This window comes from Petaurus breviceps, unplaced genomic scaffold (genome assembly GCF_028583685.1).
Source record: "Petaurus breviceps papuanus isolate PSGF00001 unplaced genomic scaffold, PetGlider_PUasm1.0 90779, whole genome shotgun sequence".
Taxonomy (NCBI): domain Eukaryota; kingdom Metazoa; phylum Chordata; class Mammalia; order Diprotodontia; family Petauridae; genus Petaurus; species Petaurus breviceps.
Window position 1 is genome coordinate 8,856,296 of NW_027187344.1, and position 14,250 is coordinate 8,870,545.

The 14,250-nt window shown below is 42.5% G+C and overlaps 2 protein-coding genes across 5 annotated transcripts in view; one reads left to right on the plus strand and one right to left on the minus strand.

Moving 5' to 3' along the window:
* The window catches only part of TOR1A (torsin family 1 member A), a 381,690-nt gene that overhangs the window by 308,307 nt on the left and 59,133 nt on the right, over window positions 1–14,250 (plus strand). The gene's annotated exons all lie outside the window — the stretch shown is intronic.
* Window positions 1–14,250, minus strand: part of USP20 (ubiquitin specific peptidase 20) — a 58,627-nt gene that overhangs the window by 6,635 nt on the left and 37,742 nt on the right. For all 4 annotated transcript variants that reach the window (XM_069069367.1, XM_069069368.1, XM_069069369.1 and 1 more), the window contains 9 exons: window positions 4,988–5,420; window positions 4,535–4,672; window positions 3,691–3,803; window positions 2,745–2,917; window positions 2,435–2,529; window positions 1,978–2,011; window positions 1,698–1,743; window positions 527–707; window positions 187–313 (listed from right to left, as the gene is read on the minus strand). In XM_069069367.1, the coding sequence (XP_068925468.1) occupies window positions 187–313; window positions 527–707; window positions 1,698–1,743; window positions 1,978–2,011; window positions 2,435–2,529; window positions 2,745–2,917; window positions 3,691–3,803; window positions 4,535–4,672; window positions 4,988–5,420 (1,340 nt within the window). The remainder of the gene's footprint in view (window positions 1–186; window positions 314–526; window positions 708–1,697; window positions 1,744–1,977; window positions 2,012–2,434; window positions 2,530–2,744; window positions 2,918–3,690; window positions 3,804–4,534; window positions 4,673–4,987; window positions 5,421–14,250) is intronic.

Here is a 14,250-nt window from a genome sequence, read left to right on the forward strand (position 1 = left end):
AGGGGGGGGGGCCGTCGTCTAACGCTCTGTCCAGTAGGGGTCAGCACTGCTACAAGTCATGGGCCACCAGAGGACAAAAGCCCTCCTTCTTCCACCTGTGCAGAGCCAGCAGCTACGGATGCAGAGTCATGGAGAGTAGGGGTTCTTAACTCCATTCCCCAGGATGTTACTCTATAAACATCTTACCTATAAAAGAGGACATAAGCCTCTGCATTCTGAACCACTGTCTCATGGACCTCTGTGACATACTGATCATCAAACTCATACCACTGGCCATTTATGACATTCTGACAGTAGGCGATGTAGTGCCCACCTACAGTAAAAGAGAAGGGTCATGGAGACACACACAGGTTTTAAGGGAAAAAATCTAGAATAACAGCAGCAGGAAGGCAAGTTCAAAAGCAGACTGATCCGGCTGTTTATAAATGGGCCCATCATTCCAAGATGGGATGAGATAACCAGTGATGAGAGATGTTGTAAGAAGCTGCTCCCTTTGGCCTGAACACTAGAACATGGGCTGACTTACTGCCTGCTGTACCGTGATGACAGATGACAGATAAGAGGTCATAGGTGGTGATCTGGGAGACACACTCCTTGGCAAGGAAGGGCTGCAGATCAAGACCTTCCAAGGGGAAGGAGACGTGGCTGTTGATTTTGAATGAATACATCACTTCATGTCGAAAACGCTTCAAGTGAATGCATAGGATCTAAAAAAAGGAGAAGAAAACCCAACAATGATATATCCATAACCCAGCCAGACATGAGGCTATGTGAACTCTAGATAGTCTAACAGAAGATCTTTGCAAGCTTTTGACAGTCCTTTAACAATGCTTCAGTCAGGATTCCTTATATTCTTTTTGATCATTCAGACAGAAGCCTTAAAAGACAAATAGAAGTATTCACAAAAAGTCCAGGACCTATTGAATTATATAGTTTAGGACCCAAGGTAGTTTTTTTTTTTGTTTCCAAGAAAGAAGTAATGATAAAAGACCTCCCCTTTCAAACTTCCCACAAGAACAGATACTTGAAGATGAACTGACTCCATTTGAACTTCACTTGGTCACTGTTGTCTCTTTTTTTTGTCTTTTTGGAGGGGGGGAAAGAAGGCAAGGCAATTGGGGTTAAGTGACTTGCCCAAGGTCACACAGCTAGTAAGTGTCAAGTGTCTGAGGATGGATTTGAACTCAGGTCCCCCTGACTCCAGGGCGAGAGCTCTATTACCTGGGTAATAGGTAATATTAAAAGAAAATGAACGAGATGCCATTATAGGATTGTAGCTATGTTAAGGGGTGTCTGTTGCTAAACTGGCAAATCTTCTGAAGGCTGTGCTACAATATCCTACTAGCTACTTTACTGCTACTGGGAAATACACAGTACTTTTAGAAGCAGATCTATTTACCCAAACTTTGGGTTTTATAAGTCTTTCAAGGAACTTCCAGCAGAATCATGACCAGAAGCAAAGAGTAAAAAGTTTGTGTTATTTGCAAAGAGGTTTTTTTCCTCCCTGAAGAAACAGATGTTGCTTTCAGGGACTTTGGGCCAAACCAAAAGGAAGGTCATTTCTTTTCTGCCAGCTAGAGAAAAGTTTTCTTTCTTTCAATGGGTCTCCTTTTCTCCTTTCTACCCTTGCTGGCTTGTGGGGAACAAATCTTAGAAGGATATAGCCAAGGGAAGAGCAGGGCTCGTCCTCTACTCACCTCAGGTAACTGAAGAACTTTACAGTATTTTACTCCATTGCGTAATCTAAGAAAGACACAAACCACCAAGGCTCCAGGTGAGGCAAGAAGCACTGAGGGCAAAAGGGAGGTATGAGCAAGGCCCAGCTGTACTCTTCCTCTACCCTCAGGCATCTCTTGGGTTATCAATATTTGGTTACTCAGATCAGTTTAGATAGCAAGAGAAAGGAGCCAATGGAAACAGATAAGGAAGGGCTAGGAAGGAGGCTAGGGAGAAGTCTCAAAGGAAACAAACACTTACTTTTTACATCGTTCACAGCTATACATGTTGTCCCCTGGAGAGAAATAAATAAATAAAATGAGGAAACAGAAAACCAAAGTCAAAGAGCTGAATCTTAAAAATCCTTGTTTCACCTGATGAGTGAGACCCGACTGCAGGAACCAAACAGGATGGTTACTGACTCAACCCACCTCTGTGGCAAATGCAGGTTGGACAAGGGAAGCCGCCACGTACACACTCCCCCATAGGTTGGGATAAGAAGACCAGTCTATTTGTTCCTATTCTTTTGTCAAAGCATCATTGACAATATGTTGCTCTGACAGTTCTAGAAACTACCAAAGAAGAACTCCACAGGCTTTTCTCAGTTTTCACCTGAAAAGTAACACTCACTGGACAGAAGGACCAAGCAGCCTTTCTTAACACTGGCTGACTACAGGTGAAATGGATTCCCTCCCTTAAAAGCTATAGCTCAACTCACCCTTCAACTCATCAGCAGCAAAAAAAGCAGCAAGACAGTCTTCCAAGGTGACAACAGGACCCCAAAACCAGCTGGGGATGCAAGATACTACAAACCTAAGAAAGGTAAAAGATATGTGACCCCTTACTTATCAGCACCATTTCTGAACTGGTGGTGCTATGTGTATGTAGCAGAAGGGTCAAGGAGGTTTGAAGTTAGGTTAATGATCTAAAACTAACCATTATCTTTACAAATAAGACAGGCAGGAAGAGGGAAGAAGGGATACCAAGAACTTCCCAATTTGCTTCACAGAATGAACTAAAGAAGGTACCGGCGAATATACTCCATGATGAAGGCAATCCAGCCCTGGGACGTGTAGCTATCCCCACATGCCCCTGGCTTGGCCGGCACGTTCTGGTAGATGGCTGAGTGCAGCTTAGCCAAGTCCTCCTTCCCTGGGATGGGCAGCGACAGGTCTTGAAATGTCTCTACAGTGGTGGATACCTGCCAGGAGCAAATGAAATAAGTTTGTTTTTGGTGCTACCTGGACCAATCTCCTGACCTGAGTGGTGACTGTTGTGTGATAATAGTGGGAAAGTACAAACCAAACCCAGTTGAGGAATTTCTGTTCTGAAATCACTCCCATTCCTGCCTGAATCAAGAAAGACTTTTCCAATTAAACCCTGGTCATCTAAAGTTGGAGAAGTATGATTTCTAGCAGCCTTAGGAGCTGTAGTGAGAGGGTCTTTGGGCCAGATATCACCAGGCCTTTCATTCAAAACAAAACAAAAACCCTTTGGATGAATCAAGTGGATCCATGTCTGGTGACCTGCTTCCAGAGACATGGCTTCTAGCTCTATTTTTCCTACCTGTTATTCCTTTGTAACTTAAAAGCTGTTTCGGGGAAGCTGAATGTAAGTATGAAAAAATTAAGTCTACTTCAGATAAGGGGAAAAAGTATCTGAGACAGTATCTTTCATCAAAAAGAACTTAAGATATAGGGGTGGCTAGGTGGCACAGTGAGTAAAGCGCCGGCCCTGGAGTCAGGAGGACCTGAGTTCAGTTCCGGCCTCAGACACTTAACATACACAAAAAAATAGCCATGTAACCTTGGGCAAGTTACTTAACCCCAAATGCCCTCCAAAAATGCAAAACAAAAAAAACCAAAGAGCTTAAGGTAGAATGATTACGTCTCATAATTAGGCACAAGTCTAGCTATCTTGTTACTTTGTTATTGGCAGCAGTTTCATTATAAAGAATGCTTGTGGCTGACGTACTCTGTCACAGGTGAGGCACTGCACCAGGCTGAGTATGGAGCCGTCAAAGATGTCTGAGATGACGCTACGATACCGAAGCTCTTTCTTCTTCTTCCCAGCAGCCAGCACCTGGGCTAGGGAAGAACAACCCACCAGGTCTGTCACCTGCTCCAACAGAGCTGCACAGACAGCCCCTGTCCAGGAGCCATGACACAGGCATGGCTTAGCTGAACAAATCGAGGCTTGGGAATCAGGACCTCTGGATTCAAGTCTGGGTTCCCACCAGGGGCTTGCCATGTAACCTGGGACAAGTCTTAATTTAACAAGGGCTTAACTTCCCTGGATATCAGTTTCCCAGATGCAAAATGAGGATAAATCTGATCCTCCTGCTTCACAGAGCAATAAAATAATGGTCAAGAAGCACTCAGAATTTGGAAAGAATGGTATTCCCCAAATTCAACTTAACATGGAATAGTGTCTAGCTTGGGACTCAGTACCCTGAGGACTACAAAGGACCAAGAGAAGACACAGGAGGGCAACACAAAAGGAAGAAAGTTGGATCAGTTCAAGGAATAAGGCTGAGTCTGGACAGGGGAAGCTGGCAGGACAATTAATGAGTCTCCAGACGTGAGCTCTGCCTACTGGCAAAAAGTATGGACTAGACGGTCCTGCAGACACTGCACAGTCTGCAAATATTTGGATTATTTTCCTAATCTTGAGGAGTAATTTATGTAATGAATCTGTACCAATTCACTATCTTTTTCTTGACCTCTATCAGAGATAATGCCAATAATGCGAGTGCTACCATCTCTAGTAATCACACTACCGATGACAATACCACAGCCTGCCCTCTGCTTTTGAGTACCTTTCTTGAGCACATAGGATGGTCCCAGCCGCACAGGGCTAGAGCGAGGCGGGCTGCTTGACAGCTTGGAGTGTGCCTCGCGGTGGACAGGGCTGCAAGGGCGGGAGGAGCAGCGCATGGAGGCGTCGTTATCTGGCTCTAGGGAGAGAAAGAGGCCAAGCTGTGGAGCCCAAGGGCTCCCCACAGCTGCTTCAGAGGCAGGACTGGCTGTGCCCGAGGGGAAGAAGATACTCTTGTGCCATAAGCGGAATCAAACCACAGCTCTAGTTACTTGCCCAAATTAAGTACTGCTACATCAGCAGCTCTCCACTCTACAGCACAGGCTGCCTTTCCCACCACCACAGTGAGAAAATCAATACCCCCCTGGGATGGTAGATGTCACCTTTTCAACTTTCTCTTCCCTCCGCACCATCCCTGTCAGAAACAGAGGGGCTCTGGGCTGTGTATCTATACCTGGTGTCCTACACGGGCTGGTGGAACGCGGAGAGGGGAGGGCTTCGGTGGGGCGATCATCGACGGCAGAGATGGTGGTATCAACATCTGCGTCCTCATCAACTTGCTCAGAGCTGGTTCGCTGGTGGCCCCAGGAGAATTTTCTGTCCTTCATCCTTTCCTTCTCTGAAATCCCCCTGCCTGCTTCATCCTGGATCAGCAACTCAGTCTCTGCCAGGGTGTTGCCCATGCCCACCCCCTTGCCTTGGCCATCCCCCTCACCCCTATCACTGCTGGAGTCACAGGAGAGGAATTCATCCTCTGAAGGGCTACGGTCACCCTCTCGCTTCTCTTCCGAGTCACTGGAGTCGGAGTCCCTCATATCAGCTGCCACCGGCTCCTTGAGCTCTTCATGTAGTTGGTCCATCAAACAGCGGAGGAACTCTTGGGTATCCTGCCAACCAAGACCAACAGTGAACACACTGGGTTTCCCTGGGATACTGAGAGATGATGCTAGGTTCAGTGGGGTTCATGTGGACAATTAATGTTAAAAGCCACTCTTGCCTCTTTAGTGTTCCTGACTCTGCCAAGGGGGACATACAACAGCTAGTGCCAACCTGGCAACCCAAGAAACAAGTTGTAAACAGACCAGCTCAGAGAACAAATAGATGGCCAGGATCCTTATCCAAACAGCAACTATAGGGAGGAAAAGTGGGTCTGCACTTATTTCTTTTTGAGGAAACCTACTGTTACAAAGAATAATATTTTTAAATCACTTGACTAACGTTAAGGATGGCAGGAGTTGTGTAATCCATCAGGCTACATGGAACTTGAACCTAGAACTTGGCCTAGAACTTGTCTCTGCCCCACAAATCATGACCCTGGAGAAATTATTTTTTTTTACCAGAGTTCTGAAATATTTAATACACTAATTAAATATATCCAAGTATTTAATAAGTACATATATGCTTAACAGAGAGCAGAGACCTTTTTCTACATTTCCTTCAAAACTAAAAGGTAAAACTAAAATCAAATATCCAGGAAGGGGGAGGGAAGGAAAGCAAAGCACTTCCTAAAGGAGGGAGTCAAGGCTTACTGGGCAGAAGCAGGAACAGTTCTACCAGGCCTAGCTTCTCCCTGGGGCATGAAGAACTCTGTCCCTTTCCTATGACCGCAATGGGAGACAGAGAAAGCTCCTCACTTCACTGCCTGGCTCATGGGGGTTGAAGAGGAGAGGGGTGTTAGAGAGGGAAGTGCTCAAGCCTATGGGGAGGCCAAAAGCAGCAGCCACATTCAAAGATTTCTCAGAATCATTATAGACACAAACTAAGGCTGACCATTACCTGTGTGTAGGGATTATACCGAGGGCTCCTTTTTCCATTGTAGCAGTGAAATTGCAGGCCACGAGGCAGGCAAAGGTCAGGGATTAGATGACGTATCAGGCCAATGACAGCTTGGAGAATGTTTTGATGCTTTGGCTGCCACCACGGCCCTAATGCTGGAGTCAGGAAGCCTAAAAGTGGCTTGTGCTTGTTACTGTTATCTCCCCCCAAGCCACGTGGCTCCTAACCTCCTCACAACTCCAAGCGCTCTCTCCAAAGTACCAAGGACCTACCTCGACATTACCAAATCTCATGGTCTTCTTTCAATTCTAATCCTTCTTTACCTCAACGTAGTGTTTGAGACTGCTGATCACCTTCTCCTACAGGGTCTTCTCTCAGAATTTTATGGCTCTTGTCTGACTGCTTCTTCCTAATTTCCTTTGCTGAATCTCACAGTGATCTTAACCCTTACTCTTTCCAACACTATCACCTCTGCACTAACTCCACTCTCCTCCCTTCCTTAGCAAACCAGTTTCAATTCCACACAGTTCTATGATTGCCCTTTATCCTATCAAAGATCTTGCCCTGCTGAGCCTCAGGCCTGGATCACTCCCACACCCTCAGCCACACCTCTGCTTCCATTCTGCTGCCAAACAAAACTGGAGAAAGGCATGAAACTGTGCAAACTAGATCCACTGCAAAGTGAAGTGGAGGGCCCAAAGCTGGGCAAGGCATTCATTTGACACCTTCCTTATCTCACTGGACCACAGCAACCTTCCCAAACCTTCTCAATCCCCCTCAAACCTCTGGTAGCTTCCTCTTCCCCACCCAACTGACATCTGTAAATAAACTTGAGAACTCTACAAGGGTGGCCTCTACTTCCTTTCTTCTCAACTCCACACATCCTGGTTTCTGCTCTCTCCAGCATCCCGGTGAGCTCTTACTTGCCAAATCTAATGATCTTTTCTCAGCCTTCAATCCCTGACTCTTCGACCTCTGACACTACTGATAACCCTCTTGGATCCTCTCTTCTCTTCTCTTTCATATTTAAAACTTTCCCCAACCTGACTCCTCCAATTTTTCCAGTTCTCTTATACATCTCTTCCCTCCACATATTCTATGGTACAGCTTTATTGGCCAACCTACTATTCCACACACACATATGGCAACCCGTGTCCAGTGTAGGTGCTTTGTACTATCTTGTCCTTCACCCCTGGCATGCTTTCCCTTCCTCACTTCTGCCTCTTAGACTCTTGGATTTCTTTAAGACTCAGTTCCAAATAACCTTCTACAGGGAGAGCGGAGTCAAAATGGCAGAGTGAAGAGTTAAAAATATCAAACTTCCAAAACCTCTCCTACAAAACAACTACAGAAAACACCAAATCAAATTCTGAGAGGAAAAGCCAAAAACAAAACCACACTGAGGCATTTTTCTAGCCCAGGGTAGCTTAGGAAGACCTAAGGAAAAAAGAGAAGTCACTGGATACTAGGGTGAGGGTTGGCTGAGAGTGCAGAACAGTGGAAGAACTACTGGCTATGGGTCTTGGAGAAGGCAGCCATAGCAGTGACACCAGGAGCCCAACACAGAGGGACAGTAAAGGGATTGAACACCAAGTGAAAAAGATTCCTGGGGACCCTGTGATAATGGGTGCATGATCAAGCATCATTTGGAAACTCCACTGCCCATTACCCAGTTCTGGGTTACAGTTTCAAGGTGGAGAGGAGAGGCTGCATTTATGATTACAAGGGAATAGTGGGCAGGTAGGTGGTTAGAGCACTGGGCTTGGAATCAGGAAGACTCCTTCTTCATGAGTTCAAATCTGGCCTCAGACACTTACTAGTTCTGTGACCCTAGGCAAATCACTTAACCCTGTTTGTCTCAGTTTCCTCATCTATAAAATGAGCTGGAAAAGGCAATAGTAAACCACTCTGGTATCTTTGCCAAGAAAACTCTAAATAAGGTCATGTAGAGTCAGACACAAAGAGCTGAATAACAACCAAAGGGCTCTACCTAGGTAAGCATACTACCTTAAGAAGGCCCTCAGACCTAGTGGTGAAAGCAGCAGAACATAAATGACTGAAGTTCAGGTCAGTCATCTGTCCCTGAGATACACAGAGATCAACTTTAATACAAAGTAAAGAAACAGGTTGGAAAAACGAATAAACAAATAAAAAGGTATCTGACCATAAAAAAGCTTCTATGGTAACAGGGAAACTCAAGACACAGACTCAGAAGATAATGACTTAAAAACATCTACAAGCAGAGCCCCACCTCAATGAAAAATGAAGTTTTAACACAACCCAAACAAGAATTCTTAGAAGAACTAAAGAAATAAAAGAAGGAAAAAAAAATTTAAAAAATCAACTAATAGAGGAAAATCAAGAAAAAAAGAGAACTATTCAAGAAAAGCATGAAAAGAGAATTAACACCTTGACTTTAAAAGAGGTACAAAAAAAATGAACAGAAAATTTGACATTCAGAAACAAGAAGCAAGAGAAGCATGAGAAGGTAAACAGGGAAAAGAAATCAAAAGGAACTTCTCAAAGTTGAACTATTAAAATTCCTACATGGAAAAACAATAATTGTAACTTATGAAACTTCTCTCAGTAGTTGAAGGGAATAGAAGTATCTATCTATCTATATATGAGGGTATGTGGGCATATGAATACATATGTGAATGTGTATATATGTTTATAGGTATACATAGATAGAGGGCACAGGACCAATTTAACAGGAAGGGATGATACTTAAAAGGTGAAATTAAGAGGTGAGAGAGGAATATAAAGAGAGGAGATTGGGAGAGACAGAATGGGGTAAACTATCTCATACAGAAGAGGCAAGGGGAAATGGTTACAATGGAGGGGAAGAATAGGAAGGCAAAAGGGAATGGGTCAACCTTATTCCCATTGAATTTGGCTTGATGAGGGAATGAAATACACATGAAATAGGGTATCTCACCCTACAGGAGAGTAGGGGGGAAGGGGATGAGATGGGGGATGATGGAAGGAAGGGCAGGCTGGGGGGAAGGGAAGTTGGAAGCACCCACTTTTGAAAAGGGATGGGGTCAAAGTAGATAACAGAACAAGTGGGAGGTGGGATAGGAGGGAGGGAAATATAGTCAGTCTTTTACAATATATCTACTATGTTATTGTTTTGCATTAGCTACACATGTCCATCCTATACTGAACTGCTTATCTTCCCAGTAAGGGTGGGTGACAAAGGGAGGAAGGGAATGAATTTGGAATTGAAAGTTTTAAAATCAAATATTCAAATACGTATGTATATCTATATGTATGTGTGTGTACATATATACTATTATCAATACTATTTTACATGTAATTGGAAAAAAAGATATACAGGCACTGGGGCATAGAGATCCACTGGAAAAGTCAAAAGGGGTATGGGAGAAAATATGGGAGAGAGCAGATTGGAGGAGAGGATATCCTGTGGGACTGCTATTTTTGGGGGGTGGGTAGGGGAAAAATGGGGAGAAGATTTGTAACTCAAAATCTGGCAGAAATAAATGATGTAAATCATAAGTTAATAAAGCATTTGAAAAAAAAAAAGAAAAAGAAAATGAATAAGCCATCAATGAGATAAGAAAAAATCACGACTAGATGGATTCACAAGGGAATTTTTTAATTTAAAGAAAAATTAATTCCAACACTAAAAACTATTTGGATAAATAGGTGAAGGAGTTCTACCAAATTCCTTTTATGATACATAGTGCCAATACCTAAACCACAAAGAGCAAAAACAGAGAAAGAAAACTATAGACCAATTTTGCTAATGAATATTGATGCAAAGATTTAAATACAATACTAGAAAGATGACTACAGGAATACATCACAAAGATACTACACTATGACCAGGTGGGATTTATATGAGGAATGCAGGGGTGGTTCAATAATAGGAAAACTATCAGCCTAACTGGCTATATTGATAACAAAAACATCAAAAATCATAAGATTATCTCAATAGATGCAGAAAAAGTTTTTGACAACATACAACATCCACTCCTATTAAAAACACCAGACAGCACATAAATAAATGAAGTTTGCCTTAAAATGTTATGTAGTAGAACCATCAGCAAGCATTATCTGTAATGAGCGAAAGCTGAAGCTTTCCCAGTAAGATCAGAAGTGAAGCAAGAATACCCATGATCATCACTATTATTCAATACTGTACTAGAAATACTAGCTACAGCAATAAGAGAAGAAAAATAAATTAAAGGAATTAGAATAGACAATGAGGAAACAAAACTATCACTCTCTGAAGATGATATGATGGTATTCTTGGAGAATCAACTAAAAAATCAGTTGAAATAATTTATTATAACTTTAGCAAAGTTGCAGGATTATCACATAAACTCACACAAATCATCACATTTCTATATGTTACAATCAAAGTCCAGAAGTAAGAGATAGAAAGAGAAATTCCATTTAAAATAACTGTAGATAATATAAAATACTTGGAATTCTACCTTACAAGACAAACGCAGAACCTATATGAACACAATTATGAAATACTTTTCACACAAATAAAGTTGGATCTACATGACTGGAGAATTATCAGTTGCTCATGGGAAGGCTGAGTAAATATAATAAAAATGTCAATTCTACCTAAATTAATTATTCAGTGCCATATCAATCAAACTACCAATAATTATTTTATAGAGCTAGGAAAAATAATATAATTCATCTGGAAGAATGAAAGGTTGAGAATATCAAGGGAACCAATTTAAAAAAATGTGAAAGAGAAGATGGCGGAGTAGAAGCATGACCTTCCCGCAGCTCCAGCTTCCACCTTCCCCAATCCATGTAAAAAGGGGACTCTAAACAAACTTTGGAGCTGCAGAACCCACAAGGTGACACAGAAAAGCTAGCCTCCCCCTGAGGACAGCCCTGCAGGCCAGCAGAAATCTAGCACAGAGCTCTGGGAGCCAAGCCCAGCCCCACGCTGAGGCTTTAGCCCCAGGGCGGGCTTGACCAGCCACAGCTGGAGGGACTCTAGAACAGCAGCAGCATGGCAGTTTCTGGATTTATCAACACATAAATGTGAGGGACAAGGTGAGAGGCCAGTGCAGTATGGACTTTGGGACCAGTAAGTGGGAGTGCGTGGCTTTTACCCCCAGAGCAAGAAGCCTCTGAGACGCTGGCACAGCCAGCCAGCGCCACCTGATGGCCTCAGCTCCTGGCCTGCAGAGTGTAGGGGGACCAAGCACCAGTCTGAGGGGTAATCGCTCTTGCTTTAACCTGCTTGGATCTGGATTGCAGTCTAGGGTGGAGGTCCTGGGGTGTGTGTCCAGCTTGCCAGAGCTTGTGGAGACCTCAGAGAGGCACCCATCTAATACTTCCAGGAGCTGAGAAAACCCCAGCATTTGGGACGAAAGCTCCCCTGGCTGTTGGCAGAGTCCTGCTGTGGCAAAAAGCCGAAAAGTCGAGTAATTGAGTGGCAAAATGAGCAGGCAAAGGAAACAGAACAGACAGAAGATTCCAACATTACATTCCTATTTTGGGGACAAGAAGGAGAAAGGCATGGAACAGGAGGAAAACAGTGAAATCAGAAATCCTGCACCAAAAGCTTCAAAGGAAAATATGAGCTGCTTACAGGCCATAGAGGACCTTAAGAAGCAGATAAGAGAAGTGGAGGAAAAATTGGGAAGAGAAATGAGAACAATGCAAGAAAATTATGAAATGAGAGTCAACAGCCTGACTGAGGAAAATAATACCTTAAAAAACAGACTGACTCAAGTGGCAAAGGAGGCTCAAAAAGGCAATGAGGAGAAGAATACCTTAAAAAGCTGAATTTGCCAGATGGAAAAAGAATCTCAAAAGCTCACTGAGGAGAATCATTGCTTCAGAATTAGATTGGAGCAAATGGAAGCTAATGACTTTATGAGAAATCAAGGTGCTGTTAAACAGATCCAAACAAATGAAAGAACAGAAGGCAATGTGAAATATCTCATGGGAAAAACCACTGACCTGGAAAATAGATCCAGGAGAGATAATTTAAAAATTATTGGACTACCTGAAAGCCATGACCAAAGTAAGAACCTGGAAAGCATCCTCCAGGAAGTTCTCAAAGAAAACTGCCCTGATGTTTTAGAATCAGAGGGCAAAATAGAGGTTGAAGGAATCCATCGATCACCTCCTGAAAAAGATGCCAGAAAGAAAACTCCTAGGAATATTATAGCCAGGTTCTGGAATTCCCAGATTAAGGAGAGAATATTAGAAGCAGCCAGGAAGAAACAATTTGAATATTGTGGAAACACAATCAGGATAACCCAGGATCTGACAGCTTCTACACTAAGGGATCAAAGGGCTTGGAATATGATATTCTGGAGGTCAAAGGAGCTGGGATTAAAACCAAGAGTCACCTACCCAGCAAAATTGAGTATCATGTTCCAGGGGAAAATATGGTCATTCAGTGGAATAGAGGACTTTCAAGCATTCTTGCTGAAAAAACCAGAGTTGAATAGAAAATCTGACATTCAGATACAAGAAGCAAGAGAAGCATGAGAAGGTAAACAGGGAAAAGAAATCATAAGGAACTTGTCAAAGTTGAACTATTAACATTCCTACATGGAAAAACAATAATTGTAACTTATGAAACTTTTCTCAGTAGTTGAAGGGAATAGAAATATATATGTCTATAGATGAGGGTATATGGGCATATGAATACATATGTGAATGTGTGTATATATGTTTACAGGTATACACAGATGGAGGGCACAGGACCAATTTAACAGGAAGGGATGGTACTTAAAAAGGTGAAATTAAGAGGTGAGAGAGGAATATAATGAGAGGAGATGGGGAGAGATAGATTGGGGTAAACTATCTCATACAGAAGAGGCAAGGGAAAATGGTTACAATGGAGGGGAAGAATAGGAAGGCAAAAGGGAATGGGTCAACCTTATTCCCATTGAATCAGGCTTGAGGAGGAGTGAAATACACACTAAATAGGGTATCTCACCCTCCAGGAGAATAGGGGGGCAAGGGGATGAGAGGGGGGATGATGGAAGAGAGGGTAGATTGGGGGGGGAGGGAAGTTGGAAGCATCCACTTTTGAAAAGGGATAGGATCAGGGTGGAGAGTTGATCGGGTGGGAGGTGGGAGTAGTGTAGTCAGTCTTTTTCAATATATCGATTATGTTGTTGTTTTGCATTAGCCACACATGTACAACCTATACTGAACCGCTTATCTTCCCAGTGGGGGTGGGTGACGGGGAAGGAAGGGAATGAATTTGGAATTGAAAGTTTTAAAATCAAATATTCAAATATATATATGTACACATATATATGTGTGTGTGTATATATATATATATACACGTATATATATATATACATATATACACGTATATATATATACATATATACATATATACTATTATTAATACCATCTTACATGTAATTGGGAAATAAGATATACAGGCACTGAGGCACAGAGATCCACTGGAAAAGTCGAAAAGGGTGTGAGAGAGAATATGGGAGAGAGCAGATTGGAGGAGGGGATATCCTGTGGGACTGTTATTTTGGGGCGGTGGGTGGGGGGAAAGCGGGGAGAAAATTTGTAACTCAAAATCAGGTGGAAATGAATGATGTAAATCAGAAGTTAATAAAGCATTTTTTTAAGTAAAAAAAAAAAAGAAAAAAATGTGAAAAAGGTGGCATAGTTATTTATACCAGGTCTCATACTGCATTACAAAGCAGTCATCATCAAAAAAAAATCTGATATTGGGTAAGAAATAGAGTGGTAGATCAGTGGAATAGATTAGATATACAATAAACAGCCGCAAATGATAAAAGTAATCCCAAGTTTTTGGGACAAGAACTTACTATGGCAAAAACTACTAGGAAAACTAGAAAGCAATTTGCAATTTAACAGAAACTAGGTATTGTAACACCAAGCACAAACAATTTCCAGGTTCAGATTATAAGCATAGCAAACTCCATTTATTCA